At 30.6% G+C, this 16473-nt stretch overlaps 1 protein-coding gene and 1 pseudogene across 1 annotated transcript; both read right to left on the bottom strand.

Moving 5' to 3' along the window:
* Positions 1-7570: 7570 nt before the first annotated feature.
* LOC146907545 (mediator of RNA polymerase II transcription subunit 20a pseudogene) lies at positions 7571-8479 on the bottom strand (annotated as a pseudogene).
* A 5780-nt stretch (positions 8480-14259) lies between these two features.
* On the bottom strand, positions 14260-15855 carry LOC146907546 (uncharacterized). The gene has a single exon (XM_085729123.1). The coding sequence runs from the start codon at positions 15853-15855 to the stop codon at positions 14260-14262; it is 1596 nt and encodes a 531-aa protein (XP_085585249.1).
* Positions 15856-16473: the final 618 nt, after the last annotated feature.

The raw sequence follows: 16473 nt of genomic DNA on the forward strand, positions 1-16473 counted from the left end.
TACCCTCATTCCGTCTAGCTCTAGGTTTTCACCAATATTCAGAATAATTAACCGTCTAATGGGATGACGTTTAAATAGCTAAACGGCTGAGGGCAGGGACCTCTCATTGAGCTTATCTAAATGGTCCAACCCATCACGGTCCATTTAGTAACAAAAGCCCAATCACTCAAATTCATCATATAATTAGTGCTTAACACAATAGACCATAATTTATATTATGACATCAACTTATAATAATTGATTATTGTCAATCCATAATTGATTAATTAAATAATTAATCCAACAATCTCCCACTTGGATGACAATACTCAATTACTGAAAGAATAAAAAATTCACTTGTCATAAAGAATTTTAAAATTTAAAATTACATGTATGGTCAAAGCACTAATCATTCAAAAGAGAAGTAAGCTTTAATGCTGCAGAAATTGAATCCGATAGGGAAAACAAATCATACAGATCAAAGACTCACTTTTCTAACAAATGATGAATCTATAGTGACACGTTTGAATTAAAAAGAATATGTCACTAAAGAATAGCCCAAACATTTTAAAAAATGCTATAACAAACTCCCACTAACCCAAAATAACATAGACTTGATCAAATCATTATGAGTTACAATACTCATATATATAAGTCTGTGGTTAATGGTTCTGCCAATGAGTTTTCAATTCCATAAAAGTCATATATCCACATAGGTATAAGAATAGTAATTACTTATAGGGATAGCCTATAAAGAGAGAGTAATTACATTTAGTCAAAGTCGATAAATGTTCTATGACATTCAATTAATCCAAGTTTTATAAAAAAAATGTGACTATGAAAATCCATAAAAGCAAAATAGGAAATTCAATAATCCCAAATTGGATTAACATAGACACGTAGTTTAAAGAAAAAAATGTGGATTAATGTGGCCACTGAAATGTCAATAACAAAAGAACATTTATGATTATCTCAAATTATAAGTACCACAAGAACACAATATCATACTCGATAGGAGTATTGATATTATACATTGTACTTACTATTTATGACCTCAAAAAATGTGGAATGTTGGTAAAACAGAAGCACAATATATATTTGCATGCCAAGAAGTTATTGTGCATATTCCAACAAAATTGACTTAAGCATCCAATTATGATGCTCATTGAGATCGATAGAATTTTAACATATATCTCAATATAATAGAATGAGACTAAAGTTTAAAGTCTCTTAAACTATGCCATATTTTATAGTGTGCACAAGAGTATATGGCGATAACGAGAATAATATTGTGTACACATTTCTCTTGATCTCACATATATATAAACAAGAGTGAGATTTCTCATTTGAGCTCATAATATATAATGTTGTGTACACACTCCCACTGATCCCACATATATATAAACAAGAGTAAGTGGGATTCTCATTAGTGATCACTGATACAAAAAAATATTATAATAATGTAATATTAAACAGTGGGATACTTAATTACCAGTGCAAGATTATCAACATAAGTGGTTATATAATTTTAGCCAATAGAGTTTCATGAACTCAACCACATATTTTGCACATGAGCATAGCAGAATTATTAACACAAGTGGTAACTCAAGAATAATATGAAATCCCCATAAATACATATTTTATCAATAGCAGATATTATCAAGAATTGGGTTTCGTAGTTAACCACATATTCTGCATTTAGAATTAAGGAGGACGTAAATTTTCATTTAAGAATTTTATAACACAAAATCTCCTTTTTCACAATTAAAATTCCAAAGAATTTTATAAATATAGTAACCTCTATACGACAAATATGATGATTATATAAAAGGTTTATCATCATATGAGTGAGATAAGTCTCTATTATTATAAAATAGAATATGAGACTCTATTCACAATTTTAATAACTCACTCAAAACTCAAATGTTATAATTATACTTACACAAATTTGAGAAACAATTAGGTTACAAGCAGCGGAAATACACAAGACTTATATTTTATTATTATTGAGGATATAAGAGAAAATAGTCACAAGCTTCCATAAGTATTAAAGAATAGCAATAGCATAACTAATATCCTCAATATAAGTCTCTACAAAAATTTCATATCTAAAAATATGAAAACAAATAAATATATTTGTTTATGAGATATAGTTAGTTGACATGTAGAATTTTTCTCACTTGTTGAAGAATGATATTTTCTCCACTTGGTGGAGAATGATAGTTAAACTATCTTACCCACAAAAGGATGATTATGTTAAGTAATGTCATACCGATAGGGTATGTCCATCACGTTACACAATACATAGCAACGATTCTCCCACTTGATAGAGAAAAAACAATGATAGTTGAATTAAAAAGTTTGAAAATATTTTAAATAAATTATTCAACTATTTCTCTATCACAAAATGATATGTTAAGTAACGTCACACCGATAGGGTATGTCCGCCACTCACATAACAAAGGGATAGTGGCAATCCAAAATATATTTATATATATATATATATATATATATATATATAAATATATATATATATATATATAATCACATATAGTTATAAATTTAATTCAAAATATAATAATATTGGATTGCAAAATTTATACAATTTTCTACATGTCTTTTAACAAAATAACTTACTTATATTAATCTCATTCAAAGATCTTAAGGATAATAAGTAAGAACTATATCATCACAATGTACCATTCTTATGTCTTACAAAATTTAGACATTGATAGAGTATTATAATTGACATAAGTATAAACATTTTAGGTACATTGAATAATAACAATTATATTAATAACAACACACCGATAGGGTATGACTGTTACCAATATAATGCTAAACTATTTAACAAAATTCGCATAATTGTACCCACGATAGGTGAGATTACAATTATACAAATAAATAATTTTTATGCTTAAGAGAATATGATATAATAATATCATGCATAAACAATTGTACTTAATTTACTCAACTTCGGTCATATTCAAACGATAGAAAAATGTGCTTAACAAAATTTTAAATTAGCACATCATAAATATGACTTTAGAATTTCTTTTATATGAAGTAGTATAATAACAAAAATTGTCATTTGGAATAGAAGTGTGTCAAATAGTTTTCTAATTTATCCAGAATAGAACTCTTAGAATAAAATTTTCAATACTCCCACTATAAATTAGAAAGAACATAAATACAAAATGGAGCATTATAGTAAGAAAATAGTATATAACAACAGAGTTCTGTTTAGAATATTCTGAAAAAGGATTTCACTTCTATATAGGATATCATAATTGCTCAACAAAAGAGAAGAAAGACTAAGTTTCTTCATATATGCAATAATAAGCAATAAGTCACAAGAGGATAAAATAATTAAATCACAACATACCTCGGAGAGTGTGACATTCATCCTTATACTTAGAGTCAATGACTGTTGATGACTTAACGAGAATATCTTATAATATAGTCATCTCAAAATATTCATCAATGGAGAATAAGCAATTGTAAATAAACATATGTGAGACTCTAATTATAAATCAATATGATTTCTATAAGACTTCAGATATAAGGATGATACATATTTTCAAAATTGCCTCAATTCTTAACAAGTTGTTATGATAATAGTTAACAGATAAACAACAAATAGGCTTACAAATTTTAATTCATCATTAGAATTTTAGCATAAAAAAAATGTAACCACGCCTCATTCATAGTTCAACATAATTGTGATCCAAATATTTAATTGCGACAAGACACATAATTAGATAGTTAATGGTGTTTGTCACAAAATTTAGAGTAATAAATTAAAGGTCTAGATTAGAGAGTATAGCAGAAAACATAATGTATATTAAAGAGAAATATGTCAATTTTAGATTCAATTAATATAAATGACATATATAATATACAACTTACTATACTCCTTTTGAAAACAAAATATTATTAAGACCCTTTAAATCAATTTGTGACAAGAATCAGGCATAAGTGTCTAAGTTCAAATATGTCGCCAAAAGAATGATCAATTAGTGAACTTTGGATTTTTATGCTAAGACAATATGAATTAAAGAATATATTAAATTCAATATATTTGGCATTAGAATTAATAAAATTGAACCTTCTAAAAATTCACAATAGTTTAAGCTCAAATAATAAGAATACATGATTTGAAATAAATTATTCTCAATTTAATTGATATCTAATCCTTACAAGATTTGACAAAATTTTGAAATTCATGCATCAAAAATACAATATCAACAATTCTCAAAATATATTAGTTTATACAAGATATTTGAGACAAGAATATAAGACTGAGTCTAAAGATTTTTCACAATACTAACACTTTAAAAGAATAATTTACATAAGTGTTATATTTTAGACTCAAATCTAAAGAATGCATGATTTAAAAGAACATATGATTCTCATATCAATTTACATAAAAAAATTAGAGATTTCAAAAGAATTTAAATCCCAAATTTTAAGGGTATAAAATAAATCAAATCTTCCGAATATTTTGGGTACAAGATAAATTATATTTTTATCCCAAAATAATATAATCTTTACTAATTAATTTAGGGATATAAAATTTTCCATTGACACATTAATCGCATATGAGAAAGTGAGATTTCTCATAGTGTCAAATAAGAGTAAGGAATCTTACCATAAGAGAAAGAGAATATGATATTTTAGGAAACAATTTATCCCAAACAAATTACATAAAACACTCCGGGGTCATAAAATTCCAAAATTTTTACCAACATGTGTAGAATAATAAAAATAACCATTATTTGGTAAATAATACATGAAATTTGGAATTTTCTAGCTATCTCACGCGCCCCCATAAAGCTGAAAAGCGCGCGCGGCTATTAGCAATTTTTTTTTTAAATAAAAAAATAAATAAACAAACTGGTCTTCTTCGCCCAGAAAAAAGGAAACGGGTCGAAACGACCCGCGATTAACCCGATTCGATATGGTGATTTGCGTGGTTAAACGCGGCGATTTTTGTATGGATCTGATCGAAATTGAGATAAGAAAAGAACCCACATATCAATTTTACGGATTATCAACTTAATGGCAGTTTTAAGAAATTAGGGTTCATACCAAAATCTGAAATTGAAACTGATTTCTCATAGAATAATACACAGCGATCTACTAATTTGGTTTTATGAGGAATAAGATCGCATTCGAGAGAAAATTTCAGATTGAAATTGCAGGGTTGATAATATCGACAAACATCGATTTCTTATTATTCATATAATATACTAGAAACTGCCGATTTCAATTATGATTTATGTATACAACATCAATTGACAAAAAACACTCAAATGATTTTTCTATGAAGGACGTCGATAGCAGAATAAGTTGGCATAATAAGTCGGCGTTCAACCAAAACTGTACACAAACACATGACCATATATAGATTTTTGTGCATCGTAACAGTTTAAATAAAAGGCATAAGAAAGCTTTATGATTTTAGTGTATGATGCATCTATGCTTCTAGCAATAAAACAAGAAAAAAAAATACGATGCACATAGCATATAATCACAAACAAGAATCATCGATCTACGACAATAAATAACAAAATAGGATCGGTGTTGTGACTTAACAATAGCCATAAAACGTATCTAGTAGGCTCTGATACCAATTGATGAAAGTTTTAAATTTTTAGCCATAGATCACTAGATACAAATTATAGCATATCATCAATAACAAAGAAAGAACTAGAGATTGTGTACCTTTGAATTAGGTTGATGAGGATAACCGTAGACAACGCCGACAACTATGAGAGGGGTAACTACCCTCATTCCGTCTAGCTCTAGGTTTTCACCAATATTCAGAATAATTAACCGTCTAATGGGATGACGTTTAAATAGCTAAACGGCTGAGGGCAGGGACCTCTCATTGAGCTTATCTAAATGGTCCAACCCATCACGGTCCATTTAGTAACAAAAGCCCAATCACTCAAATTCATCATATAATTAGTGCTTAACACAATAGACCATAATTTATATTATGACATCAACTTATAATAATTGATTATTGTCAATCCATAATTGATTAATTAAATAATTAATCCAACAGTTTTGACTTTTCAAATGTGTTATTAATAGAATAGATATATAGTTTATTATTTTTACTATTGTCTGGATGTAAATTGCAATCTCCTATCTTTAAAAGTTTGAATTACACCCATTCTTTTCTCTCGTGTTAAAATATACACTCTCATCCCTTAAAATGTAAAAACATAGAGTAAATTATACACCTCATATTTAAGAGATGTTTAAATTACAATCATATCTTAAAAATTAAACATGTACATGCCAACACTTTTTTTTTTTTGGTTCAAGCATGTTAACCCATTTTATCATAAGTAAATACTGTATGATTTTTTTCTAACTTTGAACCACCTATCAAACAACTATAATGCACTTCATTATAATTTCCAATGACAATGATAATTAAACTATAATATTTTTACATATATTAAAAATTTATAAAATCATTTTTAAATAGACATATTATATCGGCTTTAGTAATTTTTTCAATACTTTAATTTACTATTTAATGCTTCACATTTTTAATGATGTTGTGAATCAAAATGTTATGGAAAAAATATTCTGAATCAAAACTAGAGAAAAATATGCATTAGAATCTTGTTTATATCAAAACGGACCTACAATACCCCCTTTCGTTAATTTTATTTATTTTTAGTTTCTAGACAAATGGAAATAAAATAAAATATTTAAAGAGTGACGTATAGATTTTAATATAAGAGTGGATGGAAATATAATTATATTAAAACAAAATGTAACAAATAGTATTTGTCCGATTTTTTTCCTTATCATTTGAAAAAAATAATAGATGAGAGTGAATTCAAATATTAAAAAAGATGTAACAAACACAAATTATTTTTTGGTTACCACACAAAATATATCATGGAACTTAACAAATTTCAAAGTTGTGCTAAAAGCTTGATGAAAGTGTCTACTTGAATAGTATGCTTAGCAAGTACTCTTCCAATTGAGCTTCCATTTAACAGTGGATAGTTCAATTGATACCAAATAAAACAGAAATGCCTAAATAAAATTCTTTTTGATTTAAACGAATTCACTTTGAGTTAAAATGGTTGATCACCTTTTTGTTACAAAGTCCCTGTTGACTTTAGTTAGTGTGAATTAATAGTGTAAAATTTTGCATATGTAAAATTAGTCACCAATTTCTCCAATAAAAAATAATTGTTATTAATGTTTAATTATAAACGATTGATGCTGCATTATTTCAACTGTTAATGTGAATTCCAATTCGTTATCTATTTTACAATATGATATTGAAGGAGAGAGGGAAGAGGCAGAAGAAATTGATATGGCTAGCTAATGTTTTATACTCTTTCTATGATACACATTTATGTCTCTAACACTCAATACCTTGTTGCTATTAGAGTAAAAAAAAAACACATAAGGGGGAGAAAAAATTGATCTCACTAAAATAAATTATTAATAATTGACAAGAAAAATGATTCTTTATTGAAACAGAAAGAAAAGAAAAACAGATATCCAAAAAAAACAACTAAATAATTAGCAACATGAAAAAATACTTGGGGAAACTGAAACAACATTGTATAAATGCTTCATGATTTTCTATATAATATGTGAAAATGAGAAGAGAAAATGGAATTCGGTTACTAACGTTTGGCTTGTGACTTTTCCATAGCTTCCATGCATCAAATAAATTAAATGTCTAGTTAAAAAGGAGTAAAAATTAAATAATTAGGAACAACATTCTTTCAATGGTCCTAACTAACTAACTCAGCTGCACAGATGCAAATAGTTGGCGCAATGCAGAAGCATACTGGATAGCTGTGTGTTGCAAAGTGTAATTGTCCGAGAGCCCGTAATCTGCAAAAACTGGTTCCACTCGCATGAACTGACCGGGTAATGATTTCTTGGACAAAACTTCTCGCCATATTTCAATGAACTCTTCCAAAATTGGCTTGGCATTTTCAAGTGAAGAAATAGGGAGATACTCAATCTCCATTAGAATTCCTCTGAGATTTTCAGCTTGATTTGGAATAACTTTAATCAGTCTCATCTGAAAATCTCCCAGATTGTACTGCAAACCCTCACAATTAATTGCAACTTTAGATTTATAGGACTGAAGTTTCTCCATGATAGTTAAGATTGAAGAATCAGCCTCAACAACAATCTTATGCTCGCGGATAATGAAGTAATATTTGTTCGGTTGTTCCATTAGCGATATCCCAAGAAAATCACGAGGGAACTGGGCACTCATTGATTGATCTTGTAAATTAGGTTTATAGAAAGTGATGGTAGCTTTGCATCTTCCGTCTTTGACGCCATTGAAATTCTCGACACACTGTGAGATTTCATTCAGTATATGGCTGTTAACTGTTGCGCCTTGGCTCGGTTGCCAGTGAAAAATCCTTCTGACAGTCATCTTGGATGTGATTCTTAAAACTTGAACTTGGGTTGGTTGATTTTAATGGTGAAAATGGCTCATATAATGTCTTTCATCTTAGATTGATTTGTTCTATTATATATAATTTTCCAGTCAAAGATTTGTCATATTCTATTACAAATTTAATACAAAAAGTCAAACAAACATTTTTATTAAATAGCTTTAAAGTTTTCAATTACGAAATTTCCAAATATTTTGGTCAACAAAAAAATTCCAAATACCAATAATGCACACATTAAATATAAAAAATTGGTCAAATGTTTCAAGTTAGGAAATTTTCAAATATTCTCAAGTGTTTTTTTTAAATAAATTAGGAATATGATAGCCCCTTTGTTTCACAATACTTGTCGTTTTCGAAGAATAATTTTGTTTCATTTAACTTGTCACTTTCAAGTTTCAATACAATATTAATTATTAGTTTGTCAATAATACTCTTACCCATTTATCCTAGAGAGATAAATAATAGTAAAAATTTAAAAATATTATAGAAAAAACGCAGAATTTCATAAAATTGACGAAATTTATTTGATTTCTGGGTATGTGTAAATGTCTTAAAAGCTACAAATATCGTGAAAAGGAAGATGTAATTAAAATTGCAGTAAACATTTTTTTGGCTAACATGTCATGGAATGGATGAACAACTTGTCCGATGACTAATCTAGACTATGCCAATATATAAAGGAGAAAGACAATTTGGGCTGGTTTTTTCTTTTGGTCAAAAATACCATTAAACTGATTTTTCATTAATTTTGATAATTAAATTAATTATTATATATATTGTTTTTAAGTTAGAAACGTATATAGTAAAATATTATTAGCATGAGTAAAAAAACATATGCATGATTTGTTACAATTTGAAAAATTACAATTCACAAATATCAATATAGGGGATAAAAAAGTAGATAGATGGACACAGGAGTGCCCCTCGAAACTCTAGCAGCAGTAGCAACAACAAAAGAGTTTTCTATTATATGCATACTTAGATAGTGTTTGAAGTCAAAAATAAAAAGTTTATCTTGGAACTTGTACACCTTATATTAAATATTCTCTCCCTCCCAAATTATACGTTGTTTTTCGAACACCATTGTCCTAAATTGTCAATTTCCAATATCAATAGAACATTAATGTTGTTTTTCCTATTATATCTTTAACTATTTATTACTCTGTCTTTTTTCAATTCATTCATATGATTTATTAAGGACAATTTTGTAAAACAATTCATAATACTTCTTTCCCACACAAAATTAATACATTTATTAACACGTGTGAAACAACTAAAACGTCATATAATATGAAACAGAGGGAGTACATAATTTTATAATAAATAATTGTTGTTTTCAATAAAAAAATTGAATTTAATTAGTATACTTGTCAGTGTACAATTAGTTTGTACATGCATGTGTAAAATAATTGTATTCTGATAGAGCATAGTAATTAAACTCATAAAAATTACTGCTTTTAGCTTTCTTAATGATTTCATAGGATAGACAAACCCTAAAAATAATAAGTAAATTACACTATCTAAATAACAAGAGAATTACTGCTAACTTTTGAGAATGTACTACGAACAAAGATTGTACCGGTGAGAAAATTGCATCCAGAACCGAGGGTGATGTAGCCACGGCCAATTGTACGTCGTGCCATAAACCAGCCATTGACCAAACTTGAACCGCAAATGGACAAACGAAGAAAATATGTGCCAAATCCTTATGGTTAGAGTCGCAACTGACACAACTAATGGGGCATTGCACGCCTTTATCAAGCAACCGGACACGGGTTGGCAAACAGCCCCAACACATCCTCCAAATTAAGTTCTTAACCTTTGGAGACACTTTAAGTTTCCAAATTCCCAACCAATAACCCAGACACTGAAGGTGAGATAAATCAACTAGCTCATTAACACATAAGCGATATGCGCTACGAACAGTGTGTTGGAACAAAATGTGTTTAACATTACCACCTTTGAGTTTTGATGATAACAAGGTATTAAAAATGTCAATTGGATATGCTAATATTTGTTCAAGTGTGCAGGACCATAGACAAAAAAGTTAAATGTCATTATATCAAGTATACGTTCTCGAAGAACAAATGAGACCAATGGAATCTACAAAAAGGAAGCTTATGTTGCAAGATAGAGTCTGAAGAAGAAAGCGTCTGAAAAAGAGAGCGTCTGAAGATCATCAGAAGCTGTCTACCAGAAGCTGACGTCATCAGAGTCTGAAGATCATCGGAAGCTGGAGTTCATCAGAGTCTGAAGACTGGAAGGTGCAGTTAGTTAAATGTTGTTATTCTAAATGCTTATGATTGCAGAAGGAATGGAAGTGTAACGTCCTGGATTTTAATCCAAGACATTTACGTATATTTCTTTTTTTTAGAAAAATAAGACTATTCATTTTTTTTCAATAATAATTCCTAACAAAACTTCAACAGAATTCTTTAAACTAATTTAGTTAAAATTCTTAAAAGTAAACAACATTTAAAATTACAAATCGGAAAAACCCAAATTGTTTCCCCGCGTACACGCTTCAAGCAAAACATCATGCACACATCATATCTCCTTTGAACCTAAAATGTTGGTTGTAAGGGTTAGTCTTCAACACCCATGAAATAAAATCAACAATAAATTATAACATCAAATAAGAATATACAACCATCATCAAGGAATTGTGCTAAAATCATTTCTTTTTAGTTTAAAATATTCATCACTCAAAGATATAATAAGAACAAACACAAGACTCAAGACTCAATGTCGATGTTGATGCATGAAATGCAAATAGACAATGATCCGGATATCGCCCCAATTGGCATAACAGTTTTAATCGCCCCATTTGGCATATAATAAAGAATCGCCCCATTTATAATAATAATCGCCCCATTTGGTACTTAAAATCCATTGAAATAATAATAATCGCCCCATTTGGCACTTAAAAATCCATTGAATCGCCACATTTGGCACTTGATAAAATAATATAATAATCGCCCTTCTTGGCACTTAATATTCCATTGAATCACCCCATTTGGCACTTGATAATCGCCCCTTTTGGCACTTAATATTCCATTGAATCGCCCCATTTGACACTTAAGAATCCATCAAATGCAATGATATGCATGCTATGCACTCTTTCTTTATTTTTTTGACACTTAAACCACATAAAATAATAAACTTGCACACAACCTCTAACTCACATACACCCCAGAGAATCATTTTAACTCAACAACATTTTTCATTTCACAAATAAGCAATCATCAATATTTACACATTCATCAAACCACATACTTTAACAAAATTGCAACTCATCAATTCTTAGAATTATCAACTACAAGAAAATTAATAAAAACATAATAAATCTTTTCACTCAACCATCGAATCAAGAAGCATATCAAATTCAACATCATAACCTATCATTTTCATTTAGATCATGGTCAAGACTAGAGCCCTTACCTTTTATACGCTTTACTTCCTTAGCGCTACTTTAAGCCTCAATTTCATTGTTGTACTGTAACCGTAATTTCTCTTCTAGACATCATTTTGACGATGGACCGTTGAAAATAAAGAACCCCGTGTTGTGAACACTCTGTCCAAAAATTAGCTCAATCGAACAGTGAACGAAAGCGTGGTTGAAGTCTACGGTGACAGGTTTAGAGAAAACGAAAATAGCTCCAATGAGACATTATTCTAGGATTTGAGATTGGAGTATGGAAGTAAACAAGATAAAAAGGACAGAGTATACCTTAAACTTCCATGAGTTTTACGAAAAGTAGTTGCTAGATAAATACTTAAAGAACTTAGAAAGAAATTTGGATGAACAGGAGATGATGATGATGATGGAATTAAGGAGTGATATGTGAACAGCTTGAGAACATTTGATTTACACAAGGAAAGAGGCATGCAATTGAGGTCTAAATATTCTGATGATGTGAGACGGCAGAAGCACGGTTATGAGAGTTAGAGAAACAAATAAACGATTCTGCAGTATGAATTGTGATAGACTATAATAACTAACTAAGAGAATAATACTTCCCTCAATCAATCCTAAACGTGGGTTATGGGGAAAACTAAGTCCCACTAACTATTCCTAAATATTAGGAGTTAACAACTAGTATAACAACTAGTATAAGATATTTTTAGTCCTAATCTTTTTTTAGATGATTTAAAGTTCAATCTTTAACATTATTTTTTGCTCACGTTTGTTACTAATCTTTTTTTTGAGGATTTAAAGTCCAATCTTTAACATTATATTTTGCTCACGTTTGTTACTAATCTTTTTTCAGAAGATTTAAAGTCCAATCTTAAATATTGTCTTTTGCTCACGTTTGTTACTAATCTTTTTTTAGAGTATTTTAAGTCCAATCATTAACATTGTTATTTTTTGCTCACGTTTGTTACTAATCTTTTTTTAGAGGATTTAAAGTCCAATCTTTAACATTATTTTTTGCTCACGTTTGTTACTAATCTTTTTATTAGAGGATTTAAAATATAATTTTTAACAATATTTTTTGCTCATGTTGTTACTAATATTTTTTTAGAGGATTTAAAGTCCAATCTTTAACAATATTTTTTGCTCACGTTTGTTACTAATATTTTTTTTAGAGGATTTAAAGTCCAATTTTTAACATTATTTTTTGCTCACGTTTGTTACTAATCTTTTTTAAGAGAATTTAAAGTACAATCTTTACCATTATTTTTCTCACGTTTGTTACAATTGATCAAAGACTAAGAATGAATAACTTATATTAATAAAATAATATAAAAATACTGTTTTTTGTGGAAGTAATAAAATAATATGGAAATACTGTTTTTTTGTGGAAGGGATATGAAAATACTTGGCAATCTTTGTCGGTTGTATTGAGGGGAACAACACAGATGTACAACATAAAATCGGCTAATAAAAAAGTAACATGAGTTTTTGTTTTGTGCTAGATTTGTGAGTTTGATCTATGGTTAACGGAGGTAAAACAGGGTTAACGGGGACGATTATTGACATGGATTAGTAATCCACATGTTATTTTATAATTAGCTAACAGTAAGAACAATTCATAAGGAATTGTGTGTAAGTTTTCTCCTTAAATTAAATTTATTATTATCTATTTGTTACACGTGTTATTTGTATTTAAACTGAAGATTAAAAATTAAGGGTATTTTTGGAAAGAAAAGTCCAACCCAAAAGTGTGCTGAAAGGGGTAGTTTTCTTTATATATAGTATAGATTTGTTACAAGTATTATTTGTATTTAAACTTAAAATTAAAAATTAAGGGTATTTTTGAAAAGAAAAGTCCAACCCAAAAGTGTGCTGAAAGGGGTAGTTTTCTTTATATATAGTATAGATGAAATGCTATAAGCATCTTTTTTTTCAAAAAAAAATTGTCTTCTCAACTAATGTGTATAATATTTTCTTGCAAAGGAAACAAAACTGGTTATGTTGCGTGCAAGTTTATTGATGTATAATACTAGTAAGAGTTAAATAAGTTTTTGATTTTTTTTTTTTTTTTGCTAAGCAAGGAGTATTGGCATACATCGGGAGGAAACACCGACACCAACTAGGTTGGCATCTGGGAAACCTCCGTCCTATGCCGCCAAACTCTAAAAAATTTATTAAAGAAAGGGAAAAAAAATATACAAGAAGAGGGGGGACTAGGCCAAAACCCTCAGAAGCCAAATAAACAAAAAACTGAAAATAAACTACTACAGACTAACAAAAATCTGTAGATAAACAAACCAACTCTATCACGAAGAAAACCATAAGCAACTGACGATCAGCCGGAAGAGTATCTAACCAACTATAACTTTGAATCCCATGACCCATATTCGAGAATCATTTGGAAGAAGGAAGAGCACCCTTTGCGCGGGTTTTATAGGACGTGCCAAGGACTAGCTTTTTACGAGTTTCTTTCTGCGCCTTGGTAAGAACTTGAGTGTAGCCTTCATCAGCCATACGTTGATCATATTCCCGGATTCTGGCCCATAAATCAAGACCATCTTGAATGTTTTTGCTGACATGTTGTTGTACGGGTGGGTTTACCTCTGCCTCATCTGTGTTGTTGTTTACTGCGTGTTGGGAAGCCGCAACATCTTCTTTATCAACAGACCCTTCAATTTGAGTAGTGTCCGATCCAACCCCATCAATATTGACCGGAGTGATAACTGGATCCTCGTACACCACTACAGCAGTACGGGCCACTGCATCTGTGACATTCTCAAGTGGCATTTGGTTTGCCATGTTTTCTGAAGGAGGAATTGTCTTTGCTGGAATTTCTTTGTGTTGCGCCTCTACTCTTGCATCCACGGTACCAGTGCTGTTACTTGATGTCCCCATTTGTAATGTGTCTGCCCCATCTAATTGAGAGGTTACGTGATGTACAGGATGCTGCTGCTGCACCTGGATGTCTTCAAACTGTCCACTAGAAACTGCAGCATTCTGGTGCGTGACTGTTACATTAGGATCCACTACAGTAGGAGCTGGTGCAGCCTCCTTTTGGGGGGCAGCAAAGGCTATAGAGGAACCTATACCAGAAGGGTTTTCCTTAGAAGGTACCCAATTCTGCTGCCTCGACGGAACCAGTTTCTTGCCTTGAACTATTGCTTCCTTGGATGCACTGCTGTCCTTACGCGGATATAGCCAACGACAAGCTGAAACATCGTGGCCTATGTTGTGACAATGTGTACAATAATCAGGCATCCACTCATAGGCCACTTCCACTGTAAAAGCGTAACCTATTCTCTCCACCGTGATTTCATGAAAAATCCTTCTTGAAAAATCCATATCAACCAAAATGCGGGCATAATGACCAAAAGTGCGATTGGACGTTGCCTTATCGATGAGGAGTGGAGTGCCTACAGCACTAGCTATCTCCCGTAGAGTCCTATCCATCCAGTACTCCTGTGGGAGTTCCAACAGCCGAATCCAGACCTGGGCATGTGAGTTACGATGCTTGTGCATATTAAAGTCTTTGGTCCATTCAAATAATCTAAGCACACCTGGTTTCATATTAATCGTTCCCATGGCCCAAACCATCCTTAAATCGTTCTCTGTGGCGAAAGTGAATTCATAAAAACCTCTCCCTAGAGGGCGCATGCTCCAGGGCCCTGCAGTCTTCCAATGATTCTGCAGTTTTGTGTGAATGTCCTTGGTACTGTAAGGTGTATCTCCCTTATTGAGAACAAGCCGTCCTCTCAGGTTACGCTTACAAGCAAACATACCCTTTTCATACATTTCTTGTGAGATTGTGATGCTTACAGACTCACCTCGAAATACTGGTTGCGGCAAGTTGTCGTTTGAGGAAGTCGTAGAAGTTGATGTAAGAGCCTGTGCGAAAGAGACTCTGCTAACGGGCTTGGGAGGAGGAGGAACCATCGCAGCATTGGATGGACTCACCGGCACAGTCCGCTCCGCCTGCCAGTCGAAAGGCATGGCCGCAGCTGATGGAAGTTTTTGATTAGAATAAATATTTTAAATTTTGTTTTTAACCACTCTAAAAAATTTCAGCAAATTTCGGTTTGCCAAATATTATCCGCCACGACTTTTGGTTCATTCTTGTAAGTAAACACATGTGCATCCTTCAAAATTTTGAATTATTTTTACAGTCATGTTTAGTACATTATAAAAGTTTCTCTTACAAATGTTTATTTATTTTTTTAACTATGGAAGAATTAAGGGTTAAATATATTTTTAATCCCTATTAAATTTTAATGTAAATTTTAGTCTTCTAAAATATTACAATTTGCAAGAATAGTCCCTATAAAAGGCAATTTGGGACCAAAAGTTAACAATTTTTTTTTCTGGATTAAACTTGAAAGCTTGTATTGTAGGAACTAAGTACAATTTGACCCAAATTAAATATGATTTTTTGAGTTTTTTAGCGCTTACAAATTCATATTTAATATATACTTTTTTAGAAAAAATTGTTGGAGAGATTGTCATAATATTGTAAATATCTCTATAAAAAAAATTATTCAAAAATATAAAAGGTACACATAATTTTATTTAAAATCAAGGATAAAAATGGTGATAGAAAACAGTTGGAGGGTC

The sequence above is a fragment of the Medicago sativa genome, chromosome 7 (assembly GCF_051527215.1).
Source record: "Medicago sativa cultivar Bolivia chromosome 7, Bolivia_mono, whole genome shotgun sequence".
NCBI lineage: Eukaryota > Viridiplantae > Streptophyta > Magnoliopsida > Fabales > Fabaceae > Medicago > Medicago sativa.

Bases quoted from the DNA above. Each gene is read 5' to 3' on its own strand.
- LOC146907546 (XM_085729123.1), bottom strand. From the start codon at position 15,855: ATGCCTTTCGACTGGCAGGCGGAGCGGACTGTGCCGGTGAGTCCATCC.